Here is a 16297-nt window from a genome sequence, read left to right as displayed (position 1 = left end):
CAGCTTCCAGAGCTGGGGTCAGGCCTTGATGTCAATCCAGGAGCTTCAGAATTCTTGAGATGACAACAGAAACCCATAACTCTTCCACCTGATTCCTCTACTGGATGGGAGTTGAATCTATGTCTGGTTAAATCAGACCCAGGGTAACAAATGCCTCTCGTGCCCATGGCAGACATCACTAATCAATCACGGCCTTCTTTTCCACTGTCTTCAGGCACAGCCTCCTCTAAAGTCAGCATGGTCTTCACCATAGGTAGTCACAGGCAACTGCTTGACATCAACATTAAATACAGAGGCCTACTTCCTTTCTCAGTGAAATTAACTATGTGATTTCTTTAACGGAAATAAAAAAATTGAACTGTTCTTTTTGTGTTACCTATATTAGCCAGTCTGGGTACTCCCAGGGAACTAACTCTGAAATCCCATGGCATCAGCATAAGATCCTGATATTGTCTGTTAATCAGACCGCCTCTCCCATTTTTGCTAACTGGCTCAAGGGCAGGGAGAGAATTCCATTCATTCCTGTATCCTGATGCCTAGCATGGGGCCTGGTGCATCAGTTTTTGAACCACTTTCTCTGGGAAATGGAGATAATGCGTTTGTAAGATGAAATAGAATAATATATGTAAGAGTGCTTGCCAGCTTCAAATTGTCACATGAATCTAAGTTTCAGCTTCAATTACCAAGAGTACCTCCTCTTCGAGATGTTGCCAAACTGAACACTGGCCAGGCTTTCTGGTCAACCTTGGGCAGCCTTGGATAGAGTCAGATTTCTGTCATCAAGCTGAATGCAGCTTTGGAAGACGGACACAGGCATCAGAGGAGACAAAGGAGCAACACTATGACCTCATATTCCAGGAGGGAGGGAGACAAGGAGGAAAAGTCCAAGGAGACAGATGGAAGCCAAGTCACCAGAAACTCTCCCTCCAAAGGCAGGTGACTCTGGAGGTCACCTCACCTGAACAGCCTCTGCCAAGGGCACCACCCAATAAAGAACGCATGGAGAGTGGCAGCAATAACACTCGGAAAATACTGAGCATCACAATCAAGGGTAAAAAGGCCCCTGAGAAACATAAAAAAGAAGATCAACACTTGTGATCGCCTCTCTGAGAGGTGCCCACAGAGCAGGCAGGCTTAGCAAGTGTCTACCAGCTGTAAATTAAAAAAAAAAAAGCAAGGGACTCATTTCTACATGCATGAGGCTCCTTGAGACAGCCGAAGGTCGGGGAAGTAGCTTGTATTTCAGAGGCAAGAGGAGGTGCAGAGAGAACGTGTTGTATTAGCTAGAGATGGGCACACTTCTTTGGGAAGGAAAAACCAAAGACATGGACTCCTGCTCAAGCCAGAAGGTCTTTGGTGGCTGGGGTGGGGAATCAATCCTTCTTTTTCCCTGTCCCATCTTGGAAGTCAAGATGTCCACCTCCTCCCTGGGAGGGGCAAGCCAGCCCCCTAACTGCTGGTTGAATCTTGACCCTTGAAATCTCCAGGAGGCAAATACCCACCACCTTGGATGCCTTAAAAAGTTAGGTCCTGACCCCCAGCTTGTGTCTCCCAGATTCTCTGCTGTTGCCAAAAATATGGGGAGTGGAGAAACCCTTCGAGGTGTGAGCAAGTCCCTTACCCTTGCTGGTCCAGGGCTGCTTCTGCTGTGACACCACAGGGCTGGATCAAAGGCTCTGTTAGTTCAAGTCCCTCCCAGGGCTGGGATCAGTGGGACTTCACAGTGTTCTGGTCCCCTGACTGCTCAGGATGATGGTGGCCTGGACTAGGGTGGTGGCCGCAGAAAGGTGGAGAGAAGTATCTGAATTTGAGATACACTGTGGAAGTGGAGTTGAGAGGATGGGTTGGACACATGGGCAAGGAAAGAGGATGCGGCTTGAGAAACCAGGAGAGTTTTGGCTCCACCTCCTGGGATGGGCAGACAGCAGGAGAAGCAGCTGGGTGGTGGCCAGGGTGGGGAGGCACAGAAATAGTTCTGTTTCTGGCCATGCTCAATTTGAGATGCCAATTTGACATAAAAGAGGGTAGTTGGCAGGGAGTTGGATGGATCTGGAGTTCACAGGAGAGGTCAAGGTTGGAGGTACAAATTAGCAGTCAATGGAATAAAGATAAATATTGTTTAAAACTGTGGGACTGGATGAGAGGACATGGACAGAGAAGAGGAACTGGTCCAGGATGTAGCTTGGGACCCCCAGGGATAAGCGATTGAGCAGAGAAGAGCGATGAAGCAGGGAACGAATAAGAGGGAATTACAGGGTGGACAGTGAGGAGGGCAGGGTGTGGGTGAGCGAAACAAAAAGGAGAGGATATTGGATGCTCAAGTGTGAACTTAGTTTGAACTTTATGGCAGGTTTTTTTGTTTGTTTGTTTTTTGTTTTTTGCTTTTTTTTTTTTTTAAGATGAGGGGGAGAGAAAAGACTTGGAAGCCACATTGAGCATCAAGAAAGACATCTCTCGCATCTACAGGTCCTAAAGTACGGGAGGTGGGAGAGAAAGGGCTGCTTTGGTTGGATGGGGCCGCAGGGGAAGAAGCATCCTTAAGGGAGAGTAAAGCTTCAGTTCAGGCGAGATGGTATAGATAATGCTTTGAGAAGCTGCAAATAGAGGAGCATGTGTGGACTATATAAAATCCCAGGTGACTGCAAATGAAGAAATGGGGAATCTTAAAGTTATGAGACATTATCTACTAAGTCCTGATATCAACTGGAGAAGGGATCAACATTCCCATTTTACAGAGGATAAAAAGGAAGCTCAGAGAGGTTGACTTAAGGTCACAAATTCATCGATGACAGTGCTAGGACTTAAACCCTGGTCCTTTGGACTAGAGAGCCCAGCCTCTTAAAAAAAACACCTACATGTATTTACTGTGCCAATACATTAAAAAGCCCCTATAGCAACAACACTGTCCAAAAGTCATGGAAGAAATTCCTTAACTTGCATCTAAACCCAAAGAAAAAGCAACTGTCTAGAACACTTACCTATATAGTTTATGATGAAACCTTGGCCCTTCCCAAAGATGAGGCCAGCAGGGTCCGAGTGGAACTGGATGGTGAGGTCCGGCGTGGATGAGTACAGCTTCTGGGGGCCGCTGTTTCCAAGGTACTGTCCCAAGATGTGGGGCATGACCTCGTCACCGTCGTAGACGGTTAGGATGTCACTGTTGCTCAGGTTCAAGCTTGAGGGGCAGAGAGAAGAGGAGGGGTCTTGTGAAACAAAGTTACGGGTATTCAACAAGCCTTTGATTTCTTTCTTCAGGCAACCTACTCTTTCTTTTCTTTTTAAAAGTCTTTTTAGGGCCATGCCCATGGCATATGGAAGTTCCCAGGCTAGTGGTTAAATTGGAGCTTCAGCTGCCAGCCTACACCACAGCCACAGCAACACGGGGTCTGAGCCGCATCTATGACCCACACTGCAGCTTGTGGTAATGGTGGATCCTTTAACCCACTGAGCAAGGCCAGGGATTGAACATGCATCCTCATGGATACTAGTCAGATTGTCAACCCATTAAGCCACAACAGGAACTCCAACCCGCTCTTTCTTGAGACATACCATGGGTCAGGCCCCAGGCTAGGAACTGGGGACAAGGTTGGCATAACTGGAGATGAGAAAAGGACGTGCTGGTCTTTCCTCCAAGCACAGCACACAGATCTGTGGGTGGGCTGGGCTTCTGAAGACTCATTCATGAAGGGTCTTCCCTGCGTGGAGCTCACTGCAGCCAAGTGCTGCACTGTCAGTAGAACTGCCTTCAGTACCCTTGTCATAAACAACCTTTTCCCGGGTGAAACTAAGTGCTGGGTCACCTGCTGGGGGCGTGACATGGGTCTTCCATCCCTCTTTGGTACAGAACAAGCTGCTTCCTAATGAAAACTTGCATTATCATATAAGGTGCAACGTTCCTTCCATTTATTAGGCAGCAAATGCCTCAAAATCAACCACGTCATCTCTTATGTTTAGCGGGTGGGGCAGAGAGTGGGATTGAGGCACCTTATTCATGAAATATGCTTAAACCTGCGATCACTCTTCACAGCATTACACGATGACACATTTTAAAAGACTCAATTGCCAGGGAGTCCTTGACACTAAATGTTTGGACAGTGATGGACAGTTAATAATCTAGAAAGCATTTCAATATGCCACAGAAACATGTGCTGTGTTAGGTGTGCTGATGTAAGGAATGTCAGATAATTCAGCGCTGGCTGCGTCAATCATGGGCAGATAGTAACTCATGCGTCTTTCCTTCTTTTCTCCTTCTCTCCTTCTTTCTTTCTTCCTTCTCTCTCATGCCTTTTTCCTTTGTGCCTCCTCCCTCATATTTTCAGGCACCTACTATGTGCCAGGCACTGTGCTGTGCTCGGAGGACATGAGGGGTCACAGAGCAGTGGTCTGTTTCAACTAGAAAGCCAGGGACTGTGGTAGGAGTTATAATCAAGGTAAGTGCAGAGAAGGGTGTCTAATGCAGCTTAAGGGCATCATGGAGGTCTCCTTGGAGGAGGTGATGCATGCTTCGGATCCTCAAGAAAGAGTGGGGACCACAAGGGAGATAAACAGGAAGTAGAGAGAAGGCAGCGGCAGAAGGAGGGAGGGAGAGGGGTCATGGCTTCGGAAGGAATGCGCCTCGTGGTCAGTGTGCCCCTGTTTGGGTATAGACATCGGAGCAGGAACTGGACCATGAAGGGCTTAGAGAGCCAAGTTTAGGTTATTCGGATATCATGTTGCTGGGGATGAAAGACCATAAGGATTTTAAACAGGAGCATCCTGACCGACTGAGCTGTTCCCTGCCAGAGGAGAGGTGTTCCAGGAAATGGCCCTGAGTGAAGTTTCCGGGACTGATACAGAATGATGATAGCATCCACCCCCACCTCCTGCAGCCTCCCCCCTCCCCAGCTTCATCCAATGCCCAAGGGCGGTGTTCACTGCCACCCTGGGAGGGGGGAGAAGATGTAACCACTATTGCTGGTGCTTCAAGTAGTAAGAACAAAACATCAGAAGCCTAAGGCACACTGCCGAAGGTCTGTTCCAGAGGGCGGGGGATATATTTTATTCACCACAGTATCTTCCACAGCATCTCTCACAATTCCTCATGTAAAATTGTCCAAAAAGGGGGCTTAGGGAGATTTTAATTGCTCCCAATTAAGCTCCATCAGCTTCTCCTGCATCACCCCAAAACCTCCTCTCCTGACACTGTGCACTTACTTTGCGCGCATGGCTTCAAGGTGAAGCTCCTAGATGCTGCCTACCCAAGGCCAGTTTCCAACTAGGTTACAGCCTCTAAACCCCTATGACACTGACATTCTGGAGTTTCCACCTTCTCTTGCACACAGTAGGTGCTCAGTAAATGCTTTGGTATGAAAGAGCCTGCCAGAGAGTCTCTTTGAAAACAGAAATGGGGGGGGGTTGATGACAGTTCTTAAACCATGGCAGGGAAGAGCCTCGTAACTCTAAGTACCATGAAAATATCAATGGCTCATGAAAGTGCTGGATTAGGCTGGGGAGAAACATGGTAGATGGCAGATATTTATTCCTTAAGCCGACTTCACAGCCCATCCGTTGGTAACAGTAGGTTCCAGGCAGTGCACAACTTGGCTTTTTTCTACCATTCATTTCAATGATCTCAATGCAATAGAAGGCTCCTGAAGGGTGCAAAGAGCTTTCATTTTAAAACCCTAGAACAACTCTCTGTTCTTTCTAAAATAGGAAGGAACAGTGCATGGGAAAGAACACACAGTCTTAAAAATCAGAAAGCTCTGGTTTGATTCTTGTTTTGACACGTTCATGGAGGGTATGTGTTTTTTCTGAAGTACCCTATCTGTGAATTGGGCTTAATTATTTACAGTCTATGTCATGGGTTTTCAGAGTGAGGTGAGGCATGCAGAAGACTGGGGATCAGATTCCAGGTTTGCAGATAGTACCTGAGCCAGTCTGGCCAAGTCATTTGAATGTTATGTCATGTTTTAATGTCCTTATGGGTATCATCCTCATCTCCATGCCCATCATTCCCCGCATCCCCACCCTCATCATCCTCATCCTCATCTCCATGCCCATCACCACCATCACCACCATCCTCATCCTCATCATCACAATCATCATCACCACCATCAACACCATCCCCATCCTCACCGTCATCTCTATCCCTAACGTCCCCACCATCATCATCCATGTCCTCATCATCCTCATCTCCATTCCCATCACCACCATCACCACCATCCTCATCCTCACCATCATCCCTATCCCCATCATCATCATCTACACCTCCAACATCATCCCCATTCCCCACCCCATCCTCACCATCCCATCCCCACCATCATCATTATCACCAATACCCCATCCCCAAACCCATCCCCACCATCCCCCCAGCACTGCCACCATCATCAGTTTCTTTCTGGATTGCCATTTACACCAAATGACATCAGATGATTTATGTCAGTGATTCTCAACTAGAGGTGGTTTTGTGCCTTGGAGACATTTGGCAATGTCTAGAGACACAGTTGTCTAGCCCAACTAGGGGGGCTGCCAATGGTGAGGTGATGTCAGGGGAACTGTTAAACATTTTACAATGTATGAGATAGCCTCCTCCTACAACAAAAAAAAATTTGGATCATAATTATCTGGTCCAAAATGTCAATAGTGCTAAGGCTGAGAAACCCTTACTTATGTCAATGAATTTTGTAGAGTGTGCAACAAAACGATTAAATGTACCTTCTCCTCTTGTCCTGGAATTTCAGACAAAGTCCCCTAAGCTAAGACTAAGCCAACACTGAGTATTCCTACTTTCTAAATGGATATACATGGCCACTGATTAAGATTGGGTTCTCCAGAATCAGAGCTTGAGCAAGGATGTGTCTTTTGGGTCTGGCTTATCTGGTAGGTCATCCCAGGCAGCATTAGGGAAGTGACACAGGAGCAAGGGAAGGAGTCAAATGCGTGGTGCATCAATGGTCCAGTTCCACTGCGGGTATTAGGCTCCATCTGCAGGAACTATGAGACAGGGTACAGAACATACCTTGAGGGGAAAGGGAGCTGGAGTATTTGTCCTCCAACTCCCATCCCTCATTGGGTGAGAGCTGCAACTTAAGCCCTTCTGACTTGCACGCCTGGTGTCAGAGAAGGCCTTTAGGAAAAGAGCACTGCAGTCTGAAGCCATAGTAGGTACATAGTGGCAAGTGCTGTAGGGCTTGGATATGACACCAGTGGTATCTGTGGCCACCATCTATGCAGCTCTTCCAATCTGAGCCCTTCCCCCACCTCTAGCTTACAGAGTGCAAAGAATTCATTGGGCCATCAAAGAGGCTTGAAGGAATGACTGCCTCAAGGGGCAGGTCACCCAGGGAGGGGAACCATGGGGAAGGGAGGTGTATCATTCTAATCAGTGAAGAGGGCTTCAAAGAAACTCTTGGTAGCTTGGCAGGTGTTTTTCTGGGGGGTGAGATGTGAAACAGTGACTACATTTGCTGCTCACCAGGAAGAGTAATGATTAAAATCGGCCTGCGGCTGCCTGCCTATCTGGGTGCAGAGCAAAGAGAGCAAGGGGGGTACTGATGAGCGAGTATTCTCATCCCTGATGAGAATGGGGATGTTCCGAGGTCTAGATGTGAACCCTGATGAAGGCAGCCACCGTCCATCTCCTTAAAAGTGTTCCCACTCTGAACTGGAGATGGGACCCAGCCAAGGGGAAGGTCAAGAACAGCCAGGCTTGGCACACTCTGCCCACATCAAGTATGCCCCAAGAGAGAGGACCTCATGGACTTTCGACACCTTCCATAATGTAACAGTGCAGTCACATCAGGTTGTCCTATGAGAAAAAAGCAGCCCACAAGGCCCTTTCTCATTATGGAATTCCCAGCCTGAGGAGCACTGCTGAGGGAGGGGTGAGGTTTTAAAATGGATAAAGTTTCCAGCTGTATGATTATCAGATTGAACTGCACTTGTTACAAAGAGAAGATCCATGAAAACGAAGCTTTCACCCCAAGAAGCCAAAAATGGAGAAGGTTCGTGAAGGGGAGGTGAGGGAAAGAATAAAGTTACTCTCTGCTGTGGCCTCCTGGATCCATTTTTTTTTTTTTTTTGAGAGACTGGTTCCAGTGATATATACAAAGGCTTGTAGTTAATTTTCTCCCCAATCCAAAGACAAGCCTGCGTTGTGGCTGGCCCACCCTGCTGTGTGTAATACACCATTACACCAAGGGCAGCCCGGGTCCCTGCTGCTGGGCCATCCTCAGCACTGAGAGGAAAATGCAGAGACTTAATGGCCCAGAGATTGGCCCCGGGGCAGAGCATGGCTTTCTGCTGAGGACAGAAGAGAGACGTCAGCCAAATACAACCTGTGGAGGTGCCAAGAAATCAGGATGGTGGTTTGACTCCAGAACAAACAGGAGATGGGGAGGTGCCAGCGAGTGAGGGGCTTTGATGAAACTGGAATTGGGTGTAGTAGGTCCTCTGGAGGGAGAATTCTTCAGGAAGACAGAGCTCCCCAAAGCCAGCCCCTGCCTGCGCCAGCCCTTCTTGGATGCCGTAGGGAAAGGCTTTCCTTGGGCACAGAAGACCCCAGCCTGTGTCTCCTTCTAGGTAACAAGCTGCCCCTTTTCCCTCTGTCTCTACTACTGGCTCTTCTCTATCTTTCCTCTGGACTGTTGGCAGCACCTCATGGCCCACTGACTCCATCCTTCTCTGGCCTCAATCCCTCTTCCATCAGGTGAATCCTTCTAAAACACAAACCCAGACTCTCCCCTCAACAGATCTAGAGACGAACAAACATGGTGGTCTGCCCATATGATGGAATATTATTCAGTCATGAACAGGCATGAAGTACCGACACAGGCTACCACATGGATGAACCTTACAGACTTTACCCGAGTGAAAAAAACCCACTCACAAAAGGCCACATATTGTATGATTCCACATCTAAGAAACATCCAAACAAGTAAATCCACAGAGACAGAATGCAACTTGATGATTGCCAAGGGCCAGGGAGCTGCAAGGGGAGGAGTGGAGAGCAATTGGCTAATAGATATGGGTTTGTTTTGGGGATGATGCAAATATTTTGGAAATAGTTATGGGGGGATGTTGCACAACATTATGAATGTACTAAATACCACTGAATTGTGTATGATAAAATGGTGTATGTTATGTGAATTTCACTTCCATGAAAAAAAAAAAGACTCCAGTTCCTCTTAAAGTGCAAGCTTTTGATCCCAATGGTAAGGCTCTGTGCATCTGTTTTTTTGCTTCCTCCCCTCCACACAGCCTCACCTCTCCAACCAATGTTCCAACCCAAATATTTCACACTCCAGCCAGACTGAATTACTTGCCAATGTTGCCAAAGAATTGCACACATCTGGGACTTTCTACATGCTGTTCCCTGGACCCTGAATCCTTCCTTAGCCTCCCCGCTCTAGACCTGGGTAACCCCTTACCCCCCATCTTTTAGTCTCATTCTCCAGAGATGGATTCACTCACATGTGGAGTACCCACCACCCCCTAGTGTCTGGGCTGGGAGCCCCTCTGCTCACTCCTATGAGCTCAGCACTCGCACCCCAATGGTCTGGGTCTGTCTGGGCAGGGTGGGGGGAGACCGGAGGCTCCCTGAGCAGCCAGCCTGCTCATGACTGTGTCCCCAGGTCTCGGCAGGGTGCTGAGTGTGTGCTGTGGGACTCAGCACCAGCCCTGGGTGGATAACTGCCTCTCAGGCTCAGCTCCCACCCAAGGTGGATGGTGGTTCTGACCCCATCTTTGCCTGGGACTCCGACCCCCAAATGGACTCTCACCTGTGCCAGCTCTGGGGACTGGACTCCTCTGGTCTCAGCTGCTCTTAGCACTTGCTCCAGGGGTTAATTTGAAAGCCCGAAATGATGGGAGCTGCCCTATGCGATTTTAGCCCCACCTGCTTCCTGGACCCTTCTTGTCTATGCCCTCCATTCTTCTTAGATATGCAGGTCACCAGAATCAAGCCTGATACCACGATGCCCCTACATACCCAATGGGTCACTCCAATGCCAACCCATGACCTTGACCAGCTGGGTTCTAGCTTCCTCCCCTCCCCCACCTCGGTCCTGCTCCAGGAACATCCTGAGCCCTGTCTGGTGGCTGACCGGCCATTTGCACAGCAGCATTGCTTCTACTTCCAGCATCCTCTTTCAACCTCCCGCCCCCCACTGTGTCAGGGCCATAAAAATGCTGGTCTCACGCTGCTTTGGGAGAAAAGATCTCCCAAAGTCTCATTTAGCTTTAGAATAACACTGCCTACTGAATATTAACAACCCCACAACAATCCTATAAATCAAGACTTTCCGCTACCCCCATGTTACAGGTAAGGAAACTGAGGCTCAGCCAGGAGAAGATACCTGCCTAATGTTAGGGAGGAATCAGACTCAGGACTTAAACCTAAGTCTGTCTAAGCCAAAGCCTGAAATATGAGCCACTATTTCATACGATGTCCCATGAAGTCACCCAGACGTGTCTCCAAAAAGTGTGTCCAGGTTCAGTTTTATTTCAGAAAATGTGAATTAAAAATTACAAATAATATCCGTAGGATGAGGAAGCCCTGTTTCATTGCCCTGCCCCCTCCCCAACCTGACATGGCTTATGACGTCATTGCTAGAGTTCATTTGATTAGAATCATGATTTCCAAGTTTTTTTTCCTCCCAAGATATTATTTCTTCTCTCTATAGACTCCCTGTTGTATATAATATTTTGTCTCCTAAACATTTTGCATTTCTTGGTAACAAATTTCATTCATTTTGTTGCTGTTATCCATCCTGGTGTATTCATCCTGTATGTGATAAAATCTGCGTAAAACTGTAAAATTGGTTACTTAGTCTGGGTGGCTTTATTTTAGTGGAATGAGATTTCTATTATGGTTTTCTAAGTATTTAAGAAGAGTCTGGGGGAGTTCCCATTGTGGCTCAGTGGGTTACAAAACCGAGTAGTATCCATGGAGATGCAGGTTCTGTCCCTGGCCCTGCTCAGTGGGTTAAGGATCTGGCATTGCCATGAGCTGTGGTGTAGGTCGCAGACGTGGCTCAGATCTGGTGTTGCTGCAGCTGTGGCGTAGACCAGCAGCTACAGCTCCAATTCGACCCTGAGCCTGGGAATTTCCATACGCTGTGGTGCAGCCCTAAAAAAAGAATCCAAAAAAAAAAAAGAGTCTGGGAAGGATGCATAAGAAACTGGTACAGTGTTTGCCTCGAGGAAGGGGGTTGTTTGCTGGGAAAGGATGGAAAACTTGACTTTCACAGTAGACCCTGTTGTACCTTTGGATTTTGAATCATGTGACTGTATTAAATTTTCAAAATAGATAAAAAACAGCCCTAGGGACCCTCATTATGGCTTTCACTAGGGTCTAGAGAGCCAAAGAGGTGAGGCTGGAATACAAATTTGAATCTGACACACATCAGCAAATCCTTCTCTGGTAAAGTAATTTTTCTTTTGGTCAGCAGAGGGCAGTGTATATCAAAGCAAGGTACAGGCTGCTTTTCCCCTGCAGGGCGCCCCCCACCCCACCGATCCTTACCCCAACCAACCCGGACCTTGGATGTGGAGAGAGGTGAGTTTTGAAGTTGTTGAGCTGAGGTTAATATTCTACAGAAGGCATAGAAAGAAATGAGTCAGCTACCTTGCTTTTCTCTATTCCTTTCCAAACAAACATCTGACCCTTGCTTAGAAATTTTGCCTTTAAAAGTCCTTCTGGAGTACCCTTCACAAGACAATTTTGTTGGGTAGACAAACATTTGAAAACGTCTAATGGCTACACAGTTATTTAAATGTGAATTAGAAAAATATATAAATGTGTGGTTTGCACATCAAACTTCTAATTTCATGGACATTATTTTGCTTAGAGTTAGCCAAGTGAAAAAGGCAGGCCAATTTAGATGCAGTTTAAGTGGGAAAATAAAAAGTAGCTGGTAAATAGAATTGGACTGTGGAAATAGCGAAAAATAGCCCACAGAAAAAATCTCAGTTTCTCAGCCTTCTGGGACTTCAATGAGGTCCACAGGTGACCCCCGGCTCACCTCTGCTGCCTCAAACATCTCTGGATATACCAGGCCCTCTGTAGCCCCTAGACCTGCCTTAGCCAGGCTGGTGCCCTATAATCTGGAATGCCTCTCGTCTCCTCTCTGCCTGACAGCATTTTATAGGTTCTTCTGTGCTCCCTATACTTCTACAGCTATATAATAACGAGCCAAGGCTTTCAGAAGGCTTCCTCAGTGCCAGGAGCTGTTGTGAGCAATTTACACGCACCATTTCATTTCATCCTCAGATGAACCTGCTAAGCACGTCTCATCTCACCCATTTCACAGAGAGGCAAACCAAGGCACCCGGAGCTGAAGAACCATGCTGAAGCTCAAACCTGGTCATAGAGGAGAGCGAGTCCACGCCTATGTAGGTGGAAGGCAAAATCCGCAGCAATGAACCACGGAACTCGACTGGCCCATATCAGCTCCCATGCAGGGCAGCACGCTTACTGAAGGCACCTGTTCTTTAACTACTTTCCACTCACAACCTCGTCATCCCTGGAGGCCAGCTTAGGGCTTGGCACAGGTGAAATAAATGTCATTTCCATGGATGAATTATAGTGAATGTATCTCTATTTTTTCCAGATGAGCAAACTGAGGCTCAGAGGGATTAAATGACTTTCCCAAAAAAGCACCCTCTTGCAAGAATGGCAGGACCTACACGGGATGGTGGAGATGGTGAGGAAATGTACCGTAGGGTTTAAATAAGGGAAAAAAGAGAAGCAGAATGCATAAATGCAGTTGTAAGTGCAATAAAAATCCTATAAAACACTCACATTTCTCCTGAAGGCCTTAAAAATAGACCTGTATTTTAGACCTGTATTGGAATGCCTTTGTAGCCATTTTCCCATCCCATACTCTCGACTACATGGTGAGGTGGTCAGAGAAAATGCCACTAATCCCATTTCACGGAGGAGTAAACTGAGCCCAGAAAGGCCCAGATCCCAAGGCCTCTGCTCCTTCACTAAGCCGCATGGCCAGCTCCAGGTGCTCCTCGGCACCGTGGAATTGCTGAGGGACCTTTTGGCCCAGTGCTAATTTGGTTTCAATTTAACTCAATCAAATGGCAGTCAGGACAAGAAACCATGTCACCTCCAGGGAGGACAGAAAAAAACCAATCTCTTCGGCTCCCTAAAAGAACCCATTATAGGCATAAAAATGGACAGTTTTCTCATTTCCTTCGTTGTCCTTCTCTCTTTTCTTCCTCCCTCCTCTACCAGCTCCTTGCCCAGCGCTCATCTGTGTCCAGCTTACACCCAGTCCAGGCTGCCCATGAGACTCTCTGGGGAGCTTAAGCCCCCCCATATGATGTCCAGGCTGCAGCCCGGTGCAATCAGACTCTCAGCATTTCTGGGGGTGGGTCCTGGGCATCAGTGTCACTGAAATTCCCCAGGAGGTGGTGCCAGCTGCAGGACTTTGCCCTAGACGAGACCCAGTCTCCTTTCTTTTCTCCTTTTCCTCTACTTTTCTCTCCACCCCACCCCCCGCCCCCAACCAGTTCTCCTCTTATCCCCAGAGAGAAAGAGGAGAAGGAGAGCCATCCCTGGACATGCCTTTCCTCTGGGACCACCCCATGGGCCCAGCTGCCACGATCCCTAGACTGGGCCATCTCAGAATATGGTGGGCAAAGCTTCAGCAAGGGCAAGAACAAGACCATTTCACACCCAGCATGGCAAACCCAACAGCTCCTGGCTGCTTTGCCAGGGAAGTGGAGAGAAATCTGTCCCCAGCCACCCTCTCCATCTTGAGAGGTCATGCTCAGAGAAAGAATTCAGGGTTCAGACCTTATGTATGCTGGTTTCTAGCTAGGTGACCTTGAGAAAGCAGCTTAACCTCTCTGATCCTCGGTGTCCTCAGCTAAAAAGTGGGGATAATTTAGATGAGAGCTGCAAATGACATGTAGGTGCCAGGAATCTAAAGAACAGAGCATCTTTTGTCTTTGAGAAAATAGTTACAATGTACAACATAGCCTGCTAAGGGGAGAGTGGGTGTGGGGTTGAGAGACCTCACTGGGAGGCACCCCCTCTGCCCATTCTCTGCTCTGTGACTGTGGACAAGTCACTTGCCCAGCCTGGGCCGCAGTTTCCCCAGATGAAAATCTCAGAATCCGCAAATTGTAAAAAAAGCTAACAGTGGCTATGGCTTCCTTCTGCTTTATGCTTTCCTTCTGCTCAGAAGCCCAGACCCCAAACCCTCCTTCGACAGCAGATTAAGGCATGGATGTGGGAATTCTGGAACTCGGACACAGGCTGATGGAGCTGGGGGGTCCAGACCTAGGGGTCTGGGGCCCTTCCCTGACTTTCCTGTGGGGAGAGGTGTCCACATATCTCCCTCTTTCTGGACGTGTGTTTTCCCAAACTTAGACAATCAGTGGGTGGGACCAGAGGCCTTCATCATCTTAGGACCTCTAGGTTGGGGTCAAAGAGCTGAACTGGAGAGAGTAAAAATTTTTTTTTTTTGGTCTTTTTGCCTTTTCTAGGGCCGCTCCAGCGGCATATGGAGATTCCCAGGCTAGGGGTCTAATTGGAGGTGTAGCCACCAGCCTACACCAGAGCCACAGCAACGCGGGATCCTTAAGCCACTAGGCAAGGCCAGGGACTGAACCTGCAACCTCATGGTTCCTTGTCAGATTCGTTAACCACTGTGCCACGATGGGAACTCCGAGAGTAAAATTAAGCATAATTAAATTAGTGCTCAATTAAGGGTGGATGGGGGTTTGTTATGTGTATGTGTGATGTGCCTGGTGTGTATGGGGAGTGTGATGTGTGTGGTGTGTGTACAGCGTGTGTGTGTTGTGCATGGGGTGTGGGATGTGTGTGGATGGTGTGGTGTGTATATGGTGTGTGTGTGACATGCGTGGTATTTATGTGTGTGTGACGTGTGATGTGTATGGTGCGCAGTGTGTGATCTGTGTGTGTGCGTGAGCATGCATGTGCACACGCCCACGTACACACATGCAGAAGGAGGTGGGCCCAGGACTCTGCATTCCTGGAGGAAGATGTTCCTGAACTGTCGCCAGCAGGAGCTGCCAGCTGCCGGCTGTGTGTTTCGTGTCACTCTGAATCCCCATCATGACGTGCACCCTGAAGGCATCACCTTGTACAGCCTGGTGTGGCTTGTCTGAGTTGCCAAGATGCTCCCTGTGCGACCTAGCGCGGGCTCTGCACATGACCTGTACTTCAGGAAAACATGAACTGTCTTGAACCTGGAGGCCTCACCCGAGCTCTCCCCAGAGGGAGGCGTGCAGTGGGCAGGCAGGGCTCCCCGGGGCCAGTTCAGGATCATGGTCACGGCCACGGCCTCCACCCCACCTGGCCGCCTAATTCCTCCCTCCACCTTCTGTTCTGCCTCAGGCCAGGTGCACTGCCTACACCACAGGTCTGACATGTCACTGGCCCGTTCAGAATCTCAAGGGAGGCTGGCTGCCATCAGGATGATGTGGTTCCACTGTGTGAGGCAGGGCTGGGAGGTGATGGGGAAGGTGGGCACAGTGTCAGCCAGCCAGGTCTGAAGCCTGGCACCCCTGTGTCCATAGGCAGCCATTGAGCCACCCGAGCATTCATGTCCTCAGCTGTGACACAGGAACATCACTGTGTAAGCTCATTGGTTGTTGAGAGAATTAAATACATTGACAGAAGTGAGGCATGCAGAAGAGAGCCGTGACTAATTGTGATTTCTGGCCTCAGATGACCTTGTACAGGGCCAGCCACTTGGCAGACCCCCAGTGAGCATTTGCCAAAGAGTAAGGGCCGGGGCCACCGGATATCAGGGGCACGTGAGATACGCAGCCATGGCTCCCAACAGGTCAGATCTAACTGCATCTGAATGCCTTGGGCTCCTGGGAGTGCACGAGCCAGGCAGTGTCCCAGCTCGAGACGAGGGGCAGTCCCCCTCTCCTGACTGCCGACATGGAGGCTGGGAAGAGCCTGGCCTGGCTGAAGGGCAGAAAACAGGTGCAATCTGGGGGATACCTGCCCTAGAGCTTGTGTTTCCAACTGACCATGAAAATCCCTTGCAAATTGGGAAGTGTGTGTGCGTGTGTGCGTGTGTGTGTATGTGTGTACAATGCAGCTCAGTCTGTGAACATGTCACAGGTCATGGAAGGAATTCATCATCATTGTCATAGCTGCAAATTAAGTGTGTGCACTGATTAGGTCCTTGACACATGTTCCATCCTCTCAGGAGCTTGACGAGGTAGGTACCACATTATTATCCTCCCTTTGAAGATAGGAAATAGGTTCAGAGCAGTGAAGTGCCTTATTGAAGGTCACAAAGCCAATAAGTAGAAA

At 48.5% G+C, this 16297-nt stretch overlaps 1 protein-coding gene across 1 annotated transcript in view; it reads right to left on the bottom strand.

Moving 5' to 3' along the window:
- SEZ6L (seizure related 6 homolog like) overlaps positions 1-16297 on the bottom strand; it is a 205430-nt gene that overhangs the window by 36124 nt on the left and 153009 nt on the right. Inside the window, exon 11 of the mRNA XM_013983000.3 lies at positions 2979-3175. Coding sequence (XP_013838454.3) covers positions 2979-3175 — 197 coding nt within the window. The remainder of the gene's footprint in view (positions 1-2978; positions 3176-16297) is intronic.

Source organism: Sus scrofa, chromosome 14 (assembly GCF_054392235.1).
Source record: "Sus scrofa isolate SSC_HxYL_T2T_F1_AM1 chromosome 14, Sscrofa_HxYL_maternal_Yorkshire_Landrace_v2.0, whole genome shotgun sequence".
Classification (NCBI taxonomy): Eukaryota; Metazoa; Chordata; class Mammalia; order Artiodactyla; family Suidae; genus Sus; species Sus scrofa.
This window is presented reverse-complemented; position numbering and strand designations above follow the sequence as displayed.